Source organism: Cydia pomonella, chromosome 10, assembly GCF_033807575.1.
Source record: "Cydia pomonella isolate Wapato2018A chromosome 10, ilCydPomo1, whole genome shotgun sequence".
In the NCBI taxonomy this organism is placed as follows: Eukaryota; Metazoa; Arthropoda; class Insecta; order Lepidoptera; family Tortricidae; genus Cydia; species Cydia pomonella.
Genome location: NC_084712.1, coordinates 14,139,538 through 14,152,035, shown reverse-complemented (window position 1 = coordinate 14,152,035; position 12,498 = coordinate 14,139,538). Strand labels below are relative to the sequence as shown.

General features: G+C 37.1%; 2 protein-coding genes across 4 annotated transcripts in view; one reads left to right on the top strand and one right to left on the bottom strand.

Moving 5' to 3' along the window:
* Positions 1-9,580, top strand: part of LOC133522174 (protein yellow-like) — a 25,665-nt gene extending 16,085 nt beyond the window's left edge. For 2 of the 3 annotated variants that reach the window (XM_061857400.1, XM_061857401.1), the window contains exons 2-8: positions 1,991-2,159; positions 3,134-3,391; positions 5,047-5,216; positions 6,457-6,621; positions 6,838-7,009; positions 7,609-7,790; positions 9,007-9,580. In XM_061857400.1, coding sequence (XP_061713384.1) covers positions 2,099-2,159; positions 3,134-3,391; positions 5,047-5,216; positions 6,457-6,621; positions 6,838-7,009; positions 7,609-7,790; positions 9,007-9,444 — 1,446 coding nt within the window. In that variant the 5' untranslated portion in view covers positions 1,991-2,098 and the 3' untranslated portion in view covers positions 9,445-9,580. The remainder of the gene's footprint in view (positions 1-1,990; positions 2,160-3,133; positions 3,392-5,046; positions 5,217-6,456; positions 6,622-6,837; positions 7,010-7,608; positions 7,791-9,006) is intronic. The other variant, XM_061857402.1, reaches the window with a different exon arrangement.
* On the bottom strand, positions 9,575-12,335 carry LOC133522188 (ATP synthase subunit O, mitochondrial-like). Its single transcript, XM_061857419.1, has 3 exons — positions 12,139-12,335; positions 10,987-11,178; positions 9,575-10,226 (listed from the first exon to the last, which is right to left on the bottom strand). The coding sequence occupies exons 1-3, from the start codon at positions 12,206-12,208 to the stop codon at positions 9,883-9,885; spliced, it is 606 nt and encodes a 201-aa protein (XP_061713403.1). The 5' UTR covers positions 12,209-12,335; the 3' UTR covers positions 9,575-9,882.
* Positions 12,336-12,498: the final 163 nt, after the last annotated feature.

Genomic DNA, 12,498 nt, shown 5'->3' with positions numbered 1-12,498 from the left:
TTGGGTCGCTGAGCCAACGGAGTAAGTATGTAAGTAAGTAAGAAAAATATCGATTTTTAGATCTGACTCCGGGTCGAAAAATATTTAACAGCCTGGCTAAACGGTCAGACCTAACTAGGGGGTGCTCGACAAAATGTCATAGAGGACCCTGGGCAGTTTCTACAGCCGCCATTTTTTTTTCTAAATGGCAACTCCTAAACTGTGAGAAGTAGGTGGAGGGTGCTCGACCAAATGTCATAGAGGGCCCCGAAAGAAATAAAACTGCATGAAAAAAAATTCAAAATGGCCGACTTTTTTCCCAGTTGGTCCCACCACCTAGGGTGACCTAGGTGTGGTTTATCATAGAACTAATAGGTGTTTTTTAACTCAGTGACCGATTTGACTTAACAAAATGATAAAAGGTGACCCTGGCTCGAGGGAATCCACAGAATAAAATAAACAAATCAACATGCAAAATCTCTATCGCGCGTCAGCCGTCTAAATATGACCGGTTATGTATTGTTTAGATTGTTTAAGGGGGGGGGGGGGGGGGGGGTTGGCAGTATATATGTATTGAAAAATATTTACATTGCTGACACGATTCAAATATATAACATTCAAGAAGCGTAGTCCCTACACATATATAATGATAAATATAGGACTAAGTTTATATTGGGCCAAAACACCTAGTTAAGACAAAGTTTAAGGAAGTAAGTACAAAATGCTTCATAACTATAACTTTACGTTTTGAATTTGCACGGTTACTTATAGTTAAAAATGTCAAAAGGTACCAGGTTGTTATTGTACATTTTACACATTCTGCGAAGCGGAGCAGGGACTCCAGCGTTACTTGACGCAGCAGGCACCGCGAACAGGGATGTAGTTCGTGTTCTATAGGTTGGAGCACGGAAACCAATATTTTCTAGCAGTTTTACCATATTCTACCCAGCAGTTTTAAATATAGATATAGTTTTAAATTAGCATTTTTACCTATTCCCACAACTTAGACAAATTAACGACACTGCGTATAAATAAAGAGCATTGAAACAAATCAAATACCATTATTTTTTTTAACTAGCCGTTTTCGGTACATTTCCAATTTATGTCCGCCGGGAATAGGTGTTTTTATATAAATCACTCCCATTTGTCACTGTCTCATGTTCACCCGGTTTATGTAGGTACTTATTACATTTTTACGGATTTATTTTCGAACAGTTTGATATTGGGTTTTCGGCATACATACAATTGATGTTATTATTGAAATCGAACACACGCTATCCCTTTTCGTCGCGACCCACGATCTTAGCCCATAATATTTTTGTGTTTAACAAGTATAGGTAATTTACATACTAAAGCGATAAATATGGTCAGGTACCGTTAGTAAATATTGGGCCAGAGTAAACACACATGTATAAGTGCAGAAAGGAACTCGATCGGATTAGTCTTCCATTGGTGTCCGTACTGACCAATATTGTCCATGTTTTATAACAACATTTAGTTACTTTTCTAAGTTGTCCTATTATCATACGGTTATCGTACTCGTATCATATGGTTAATATGTGTTTTAATATTCGTTTCTCAGAATAAATTACGTGCCTTATTACCGATCACATAACGCGTGGAAAAAATATTAATTAAAATATTATAATCTCACTCTAGACATTAAAACGAGAAAAATTACTATTTAATATGGTAAAGTCATCGCAATTGAAAACATGGTAAACATATATGGTATCCACGAATGTTGTAGCCGATTACTTTAGATTCTAAGAAGTGTTTACCTTCGGCGTTTATGTGATCTAATTCCCAGCAAATTTTTGATTGTTATATTTTTTTTTATATGCGTCGTATTAAATTTAATTTGTAATGCTTATGCGACCTAAATATTTACACTTGGACGTATGCAAGGTATGTGTTTGACATATCGATATAAAGCTGTGGCACAGGAGATTTCCGTTACTTCTGATATGCTGCCAACTGCCATAGGCGCGCGACTAATCAAATACTTTAGCTAGGAACCAAGGCGAACAAATACCCATTTTGCTTAAAAAACTCGTGGCAAAAATTAAGGACTGTTTCTAGTGACATTATAAACAAACTTGTGTGTGATTGATAAACGATGGTGTTGGTGATGGAGGATCAACAAGCCCGGTTTTGCGGACCGCTGCTCAGTCAATATGGTAATAGATTATTTATTAATTGTTAGCAATTAGCATTGCAAACGCGTAACTTTATTAATAAGGAAACAACTGCCTTATCAGTTGACATTGCAGTTTATGTAAATTATTAGGTATAATTACTGAACAATATTCTTCAAATATGGCGTTTATCAAGTACTAATTATCGTATAACAATTGAGTATAAGGTAAACCTCATAATAAATCTGCCGTAATAATTGTTTCTATGACAATGAGAAAGTGCATTGCATAATATTTATGAATCTATGTAATATTAAATCAGCTATTTTAAAAATAATAATTTATTTTGCCTATTTTAATATTTAATGCAATTTAATGTTTGATTTTTATTTTTATTAGATTTCGAATTTGATATTTAATATGAAACTGTTTTCAGTTTTTTTATGAATAGTCTAATCTAGTATAATTACTAACAAACTATATGGGCCCATTTTGACACCTGAAATAATTGAATTGGTTGATTGATTGATGGAAAAAATAATTAGGATAAATAATTCCCATTCTATTTCTATTTAGCTAAATTTTACTGTAAATAAATGTAAATATGTAGGTACCTAATTATTATACCATTTAATTTGAATATAAAATATCAATGTATTTATTGAATGACCAAAACAAAACAACGCAGGCTTTATTCTCTAAATTGTCTCTAATTACATGACATATATTTTCATTTTTGTCTATTTGAATCTTTTAGTTAAGTTTCCTAGAATTCAGAATTAATTGTTTATACATATACCGGTCACATATATATACTTAATATTTTATGTTTTATTAACGATCTAACGCTTAGTAAATGCGAACCACAAATGTTACCTGTTTTATGCATTATAGATAAGGTTTGCGATTCGGATCCGAAATGTATAAATTTATCCGGATCTGAATCTACAGATCTTTCTATCATTTCAGATCCGTCGTGCAAACCCTAATTATAAACAATTGTTTTCTCTTCCCAGACCCAGCACTGCTAAACGTGTTTAAATTAGAAATGGCGTACGGCATCGAGCGATTCTTCTTCCTGTCATACTGCCTGGCGTGCTGCTGGCCGCAGCTGCAAGTGTCGGGGCAGGCTCGTGGGCTCCGCACGGTGCGCCAGTGGGCCGAGCTGGACTTCCAGTTCCCCTCCGAGTCCGCTCGCTCGGCCGCCCTGGCTAACCGCTATTACGTTCCTGGAAACTCGGTGCCTATTGATGTCGATGTGCAGCATAGACGAGGTGGGTAGTTTATGAAGTACTTCGAGTAGTAAGTATTTCATTTTCATAGGTGTATGTTATGTATATCTGCTACATGTACCTAGATCACATTATCGAGAATCATGAGGAAATAATAAAATGAAGATCTAACATTACGCAGAAAAAACTAAATATACGCCCATAAATGAAGCTCATTTATGGGCGCTTTAAAACAATTTTATACTGCATGTGTAATCAAATGGTTACGTAAGTACCTAAGTATGGGTACGTACGAGTAAGTAACCATTTGATTACACATGCGGTATGTAGTAGATATTAGAATACAACACTACAATAACTTTTGATAACACACTTCACTAAATCATAAAAAAATGTTTAGGGTTTCGTACCCAAAGGGTGAAACGGGACCCTATTACTAAGACTCCGCTGTCCGTCTGTCGCCAGGCTGTATCTTATGAACCGTGATAGTTAGACAATTACAGTGACAATTTTCACAGATGACGAATTTCTGTTGCCGCTATAACAACAAATATATACTAAACAGTACGGAACCCTCGGTGGACGAGTCAGACTTGCAATTGTCCGATTAGTCTTGAATAGTGTGAGACAAGTAGAGACTACTAGAGACTAGAGTTTTTTCTGCAATATTCAATATACATATAAGGTATATGTAAGGATTAATAAACTATCCTAAAAACGTTAAAGCTATAAATAGTGAAGAATTATTTTACGTATCTATTCCATTCCGCTTATAAAGTAAGTTATAATTACCATGTACGCAAGGCGGAGAAATGGATGAAAAGTATAGATATCTTTGTAAAAATATTGAAAGTTCTCTTTATTTTTTATTCATAGAGCAACTAACATTTAGATTAGACGGTTAAGAGGAACCTGCCCGTCCTTTTCTAATGAATATCGTAAAAAACAAAGTACTGAAGAAGATACGCTTTCTACGTAGATTTTCGTAAATTGACCCGCCTGTTGACATCTCTATTGCATTCGCATTATTATATTGCTGTCAAACTCGCACAGTGACATTGACAACCGGCATCATGGGCGGGACAGCAATACAATTATGCGAGTGCAATAGAGATATCAACAGGCAGAAGGTCAATGTATACGGTACGTAAATCTATATGAAAAGCGTCTCTGCTTAGTAGAGAGAGAACTATAATGAAACCGAGTGCATCAACAGTCGTACTGTCACTAATGCTAGGCTTGATAAAATAAATGAAGTAAACCTTATAATGCTTCGAATGTCATCAACGTTATTAATTAACTCATAATAACTTTGGGATCAACTATGTAAATTTCTAACCTCTGTTGCTGTTAATATAAATTTATTTACATAGTTGTCATCACAGCTATGTTGACTTTGTCTGAGATACCACTTAATCTCATTGAAAATGCGTACGAACAGGTTAAAATACCAAGGATTTCCTTTTCTTGTGTTTTTGTGTTCGCTTCTCTGTAAATTGCGGGTACCACGGGTATACTTACTAATTATGTGTAGCTAGTATCTCTACATAGCCGATCGATGGTTTAAACTCCCCGTAAATGTGTTAAACATTCAATAACTAATATGAATAGATAATTAAACCAAAAATACTACAAATAATACCCAGGGGGCCTCTTTTATCAAAACAATATATATTATCAATAATATATTTTGACAGGCAATTTGCAATCGCGCATCTTCGTGACGATCCCGCGCTTCGACGAGGGTCGGCCCATGACGCTGGGCACAGTGGACGAGAACGCGCGCATTTACCCGTACCCAGACTACACCTGGCATGACAACCAGGGGCACAACTGCGATGGCATGACGTCTGTCTTCAGAGTAGCTGTAAGTACCTAGTACCTTGATTCTTGCACAGGTTGAGCAATTATTCACGCTCCTTCGTTTCGATGAGTGGTGCGCGCTTGGCACTGCAAGTACTACAACCGACTAGATTTGGGACGACAACTAAGGGCACAACTTCGATCGCATGACGGGTTTTCAGAGTAGCTGGAAGTACAGAGTATGTTGATTGTTGAACAATTGGAGTAATCAATCGAGCATCTTGGTGATGACGGTCGCGCGCTTCACGATGGCAGGCCGTGATAATTTCACTTAATGGCAAAATTATAATTGTAGCCGTAAGATATGTCAATTCAACTTACAAACGACTGTCAAATATTTTATTCATAGTTAATTATAATGATAATTCCATTATGCAATGAAATACATATTATAAAAATATATGTCCCATAAAATATTAATAAATTTACATAGTAAATTTTGCATGCATGGCAATGGCATACAAAATATGTTGTTGCAATGTTTCAGCTACAGGTGAAATATTAGTTATGCATGTTGTATTTCTTTTAATTACATATACATAAGACCATCATAATAAACCACCCGCGTGAAAATTATTTCAGACTCTATCATTTTATGGATGATACTTTTATTTGAATACTACATTAATAAAATACTTACCAGTACAAATATTTGCGGTTGACACTTGTTATAATTGTTTGTGTAATTCTAAACCGAGGTATTTATTACCAGTTATTAATCCATTAACATAAGTGATAATATTGCCCACTTGATCATTAGGCGTACTTTGCTTGCCCTGGATGATACCTAATCATAGTTTGTTGTTCAACTACTTAAGTCAATACTTAGAATAAACGGAACTACGAGTGAGCCTTTTAAGGTAGGATTATTTGAGCCATTGAGGTAGGTTTAAACAACATTGCGTTCAGTTGCGCCATAGCATAGCGCGGACAACTGGGCATGGATGATGTGTAACAAATCACATTCGTTCCTTGCACAGACTACTTTACCATCGGCAAATATTATTTCCTCAATTTGAAAGTAAAGGTAGTAAATAAACACTTTCATAGTTGTAAATTTCGCTCGTTTAATGGCATAACACTTTGTATGCTGACTTTAAGGTACAATTTTAAATATCCTGAGACCAGAAGCAAAAATTTAAACACATGGCTCTTAAGACTAGCTCACTCAGTTATTCTTCTGTTTCACTTGTACAAAATTCTTATTTTTATGGTAATTTATGTTTTTTTTTTATTTGTTAAAGATCGATGAGTGCAACCGGCTGTGGGTGATGGACACGGGCAAGATCGAGGACAACCAGATCTGCCCGCCTCAGCTCCTGGCGTTCGACTTGAGCACCGACAATCTGATCTACCGACATAGAATTAATGCCTCAAACTATGTGGAGTCTTCACTGTTTATTACCCCAGTAAGTAATTACAGCCTGTGTTCATGAATGCAGGTAAACTATCAGCTAATTACTTATTGGCTTTTATTTTATATTCTGTGCCTACGTATTCTACAAATCGTAAGGCGATCACTATTTCGTTTACCTACTTATCACTTAGTTAAAACTTGTTAACAAACACAAATGTTTTATGCAAATATCCTTGTAGTTAATTTCACAATTGTTATCCTTTTCCAGGTGGTAGACATCCGCAAGTCCAGTCCTGAGGACTGCGCGGACACGTTTGTGTACGTGGCTGACGTGACCGGCTTCGGCATATTGGTCGTGGATGTGGCGCGTGACCGCTCCTGGCGCGTCACCCATCGGCTCATGTTTCCCTTCCCATCGCGCGGGAGCTTCACTATCGATGGTACTGTTCTCTAGTTACTCCAGGTGGCGGGGACAGTCCCTTGAACGTGCTTGTGGGTTATATACACTTTAAGCGTGAGCCCGTCGCGCACCCCTTCATGCTTCACGCCTCATGGGAAGAGCCCCATGTCATCGAACCTTCACAATCGGTGTTCTCTAGTTAAAATAGGCCGCTCCGAGATACTCAAGGATGTGCACGCGGCCAATGGCATGATGACAGTTGAAGCCGCAAGTTTTCTTTCCAGTCGCAGCAGAGCTTAACCAACACAGTACTGTGTTCTAATTAGATATCACGGTCGAAGCCTAGACTCTTTTCTACTCTCCACGATATCCGTGCCGTGTGTGCCTCATCATTCAAAATGAAATATAGCCTGTCCCGCTATCCACGGCAGCATCTTACCAGTTTTCCAGCTTCTATTTTGCATATTCATATCACGTCAAAATTCACTGACGAGCTCAACCCATTTCCTTTGGAGGCCACATAATACGCAGGGTAGAAAATATGGAAGGCAAAAAAACAATGACTAATAATTGTTTCATCATTAACCTCGACCTGTTTGCACGAATAACTTGGATATATTTTCCTACCATTGTTTTCAGGTGAGAGTTTCGACCTGATGGATGGCGTGCTAGGGATGGCGTTGTCGCCGTGGCGACGCGGGCGCGATCGCTACCTGTACTTCCATTCGCTCGCCTCCACTACTGAGAATGTAGTCAGGACCGGCGTGCTGCGCAATGACTCCTTCATTGAAGACTCAAACGCTGACCCCCGCTCCATTAATGTGCGTTATCAATTCTAGTAATGGTATAAAACCTTCTAATCACAGAAGTAATAGAATGATGGTAAAGGGTTGATGCTCTAAGAAAGTTTATCAGTCAAGCATTTAAGTACAAGTCGATTACGGATCAATAATAATGCTCCAAAACATCTGCACCCTCTAATAGTATTACAAATAGATATACATCTGTATAGTTCGTGTCCAAAAGTGCCCCAACTTAATAACCTACGTAGCCATACTAGTTGTATAAAAAAGTGGATATTCATGTTAGCAAACGTAAACGCGTACGTCACGTTTCGCTATCGAATAAATTTACACTAGGGGTACAGGTTTCTCTTTCCTAATAACTCAGTTTGTCCCTCGTATAACGAGCTGCAAAAGTGTACCTGTCCTTTTATAAAGATATTCGATAATGGTAGGTAGGTTTTTTTTTTGACGCGTTGTCTCATCCGCTACTATTGATGCTGACTGTACTATGCAGTAAGTGGAGTAGGTATTGTTTTCAGCGAGACAATGCAACCTGCTTGCGTATCCTTTACCAAACGAAGGGCTAAACTATGTAGGATGTTTTTTTTTTAATAACCTGCAATATTTTACGACACATAGGTTAGGTCACATTGAGGAACTTTTTCCATGGGACCAACTTACAAATCACGAAAAAAAAATGGACACTCCCATAGAAAATAACAACATCCGACCAGCCAAAATATAAGAAACAGTCAATTTTTTTTTGTGTATTCTGGGTTGGTCCCATGGTAAAAGTTGTTCATACATAGTAGGTCAAACATATTCACATCTTAAAATACTGCAAGTTATTAAGAAACATCCTGCAATTATTATTAATTATTTTTATTTACTTTATTTTATTTAGCTTAGGTTAGATTTCGTTAAGTTTTAGCGAAATTTTAAAATTGTTGACTGTTATTTTCAAATGTATACTTACCCGGTGAAAACAAACTAACGCACTAACTATGTCCGGCCATGTTCGAAGAAAAAGCCGTGGGACATTACATTTCGCATATTTACATACCTATTATCGTTAGTCAAAAACGTAACGTTGCTGTGTTGTTTTGGGTAAACGAGTCATTGACCTATTCAACAAAGTATACTTAGTACCTACCTACTCCTAATTACTTTTTGATTGGAGTCAATACCGGTTTTTTAACTACATAGGTACTTAGGAATGTGAAGGTATCTAAACGAGTTGATACATTTGCAGGTTTTCCCGGAGGAACGCACTTCACAGTCAGCAGCCGAGGCCATGGATCGCGACGGCATCCTCTTCTTCGGGCTCATGGACCCTCCAAGTATATGGTGCTGGAACTCCGCCACCGAATACACTCCACGAAACTTCCACCAAATCGCCATTGACAGAGAAACGCTTCAGTTCGCCAGTGGGATAAAAATTGTTAACAATCTGAAAGGCGATCAAGAACTCTGGATCTTGACTTCTAGCTTCCAAAGAGTTATGACGGGATCTCTCAATTCTAACAGAGTAAACTTTAGAATTCACGCCCAAAGTGTTTCTCGGCTTCTAGAAGGCTCCGCATGCAGGACTCCCCCAAAGGATCGGCACCATGGTTACCATGCGAATCTTATTACGCCGACGGGATACAGACGTATTACTCCCAGATATGGCGTTGTATCACATCTTTAGAAATAAGTGCATTTTATGAACATTTGCTCAATACTATAATGTGGTACAACTGGCCATATAGGGGCGATTATTTTTAAGGTTGTTATATAACTATTTAAATAAATTATTAATAGCAATACAAAATAGTATAGCATTACGAGTATGTTTTAATCAATGACAATAACAATCTATATTATTATAAAAATACCCAATTTATTTCTACATCCGCACACAAATGTAGACAGTAACACACACCACTTTACAAGACAGATGGGAACAAATTTAGGCGCCTAACTACTGACAACACACTTTTCCATTTAATTTCAAGTCAAACGAGAATTGCAGCAAAATTCCATTTGTAGGTACTTAGAAATAATAATAATGACGAAAAGTTTAAGTAAAGAACTATTTAAGTACGTACTACGTACTTGATTGTATTGGCAGGCGTAGAAACAAAAGTTAAACAGATTGCTTCAGTATATCGGTATACATCTGAATTTTCCTAGAAATGCTCATATCGATGTGCTTGTCTTCCACACCCACTATCATCCCTCCTATTATCGAGGGATCCACCTTCTCCGTGAGCTCAATCTTCTTGTCTCCCTTGACGAACTTCTTAAGGGCGTCCATGAGGGACTGACGGGCTCCATCATCGAGAGGCGAGGCGGTGATGACCTCACAGAGGGCCTTGTTATTATGCGCGACCATGACCGTCAGAAACATTGTTATCATGCGCTTTAGTTTTTTTAGTCGTCCGTTTTCGGCAACCAAGCCTAGGAAGTTAGCTGCGGTCTCAGGCATACCTAAAACGTCGAAACGCATTATACTTCATTATTATTATACATCACATTGGAGGGGGCATTTTGTGGGCACGTCAGTGAGTAACGTTTGCAAATAATTTTATAAAATTTCGAGTTTACAGAATAAGTTCCAAGTTCAAGTTCCAAGTGTCAGTTCCTTGAGTCCTTCAAGTCTCAAAAGTCTAAAGAAAATGGGAAATATGTTATACTGTAGTTTTATTTCTTAAAAAATTACATGCCAAGTAAATTAATTTGCTAAACTTATAAAAAAAATGTCTACACAGGTACATTTACATAACAGCTACTCTATATAAAAAAATAAGGGTCCTTTTGTACCTTTTTGGTACGGAACCCTAAAAATGAACAGTCATAGGGACCACCATTCGACGCGAGAGGTATAACAAATTATAAATATGCGTCATCATTATTAAATACCAGATTACAAATACCTTATTCTGACAACTGGATTTTTTTTATTTGCTAACTTTACAAACTGACGTGCCCACAAAATGTCCCTTCGAGCGCAATGTATGTTCAATACATATCCCTAGCCTGGTAATGAAATATTCCTAGCCTTAATCTGTTCCTGTTAATAATAGTGTACCCGTCATAAACTTAAGGTGTACTGTCTTTATTTATTTTAACTTTGATATAAGGTATCTATCACATACACGATCGGGTATTTAACCCTTACTAAACTATCTGCCAATGTTAATCTAATATATACAAGCGCCTGAATAAAAGTTATAGCAATACGACGTACCAACTTGTTTAGCTGCCTCCTGCAGGATTTTAGCTTTTTGAACGCGCGAGACCACACTAGTTTCAAGAAAATCTATCATCTTAGGCTTGTAGAGCTCCTTTTCGAGGATCCTCAAATGCTTATCCACTTCTTCTAGTTCACCCTTTTGGCTGGCTGCGCTGTACAACGCCGTGACATAGCGCCCTTCTACTCCTGTATAATTTAAGCATTATGATGTACCTATTTAATTTTCTACAGACATAGGGGAGAGTAGGTCACAGAGGATCGCTTTTATTAAGACCTGTAGTTTTTTGCGCCATTAATTTCAAATTATATCGTTTTCTTATCTTAGCGTAGTGTATCAATCTAACTCTTAAACTTAATTAAGAAAAAAGCCATAAGGAAGCTTAGAAGTTAAATAAGATGAAATTTAAATAAAAGTGTGAGTTACCCATGTGTGGGTTATAGAGGATCACCGTCCTATTAAACGAAACGATAGAAGCTGCTGCATTGTTTGAGCCTTATATACCTTAATGGATAATTAAGGTATCTTAAGTTTGATGATATAAGTGCAAAATTTTGATCATATCCGTTGAGTCCATATTTTTTCAGAGCGTGCGATGATTTTTTATTTTATTGTTTGCATACTGCCTACAATTTGAAGAATAGGAATTTCGCTGTTTGCGTGGAGATTTAAATCAGTTTTGTGTTTCTAATTTCATTACCTTTTTTCCTAAATGAAAATTGTAATTTACATGCCCGATTTTTCTTTTAACCACTGTGCCCCAATTTCATGTGATTCACTTTTCCCCATTAATGGCAGTTGTAAAAAAAGTTATTGCAAAATATCTACTGTTACCCTTGATCCACTGTGACCCACTTTCCCCTAGAACATGTTTTTTAACCGACTTCAATTCCAAGAAGGAGGAGGTAATGTATTTCAATGTCTGGTCATACTTAGCTAGGGGAATATGTGGATATCGCTCACACTGGATGACTTTTCTTATGGGGCCAACCCCTACATCTCCATACTTAAGCAGCTGAAGCAATTTAAATGAAATTTCGTATACTTTGAGGCTCAGGGAAGAACATAAGGATAGTTTTTATCAATCATCAATATCAACATATTTAATATAGTCGTATAAGTATAAAGATAAGCATCAGAGTACATACCAAAAACTTGAATTGGGGGTCTTTTTACCTGTGCTGCCGAGCACATATTCCGCGCGAATAATCGTAGCATTGTATCGTAATATTCAAATAAATATGTAAACCACTTCTATGTAGAAATCACTTAGTATTTTTAATTATATGGGCTTTGCATCATTACGTGAAAATTACAGTGAAACGGTGAGTGACGTCCAATGACGTTGTCAACAGGGGCCATTAGATATTTTTTTCGGTATGACATCTTTGGTTTATTATATGTAGGTTTATTTTGTCGTAAAGTCTGTCTATTTTGTATTAGGTACAGAGTATAGTTCCGTTCACTGAGTATAGGTATTGGGCCCCATACATTCCACGACTCTTCTC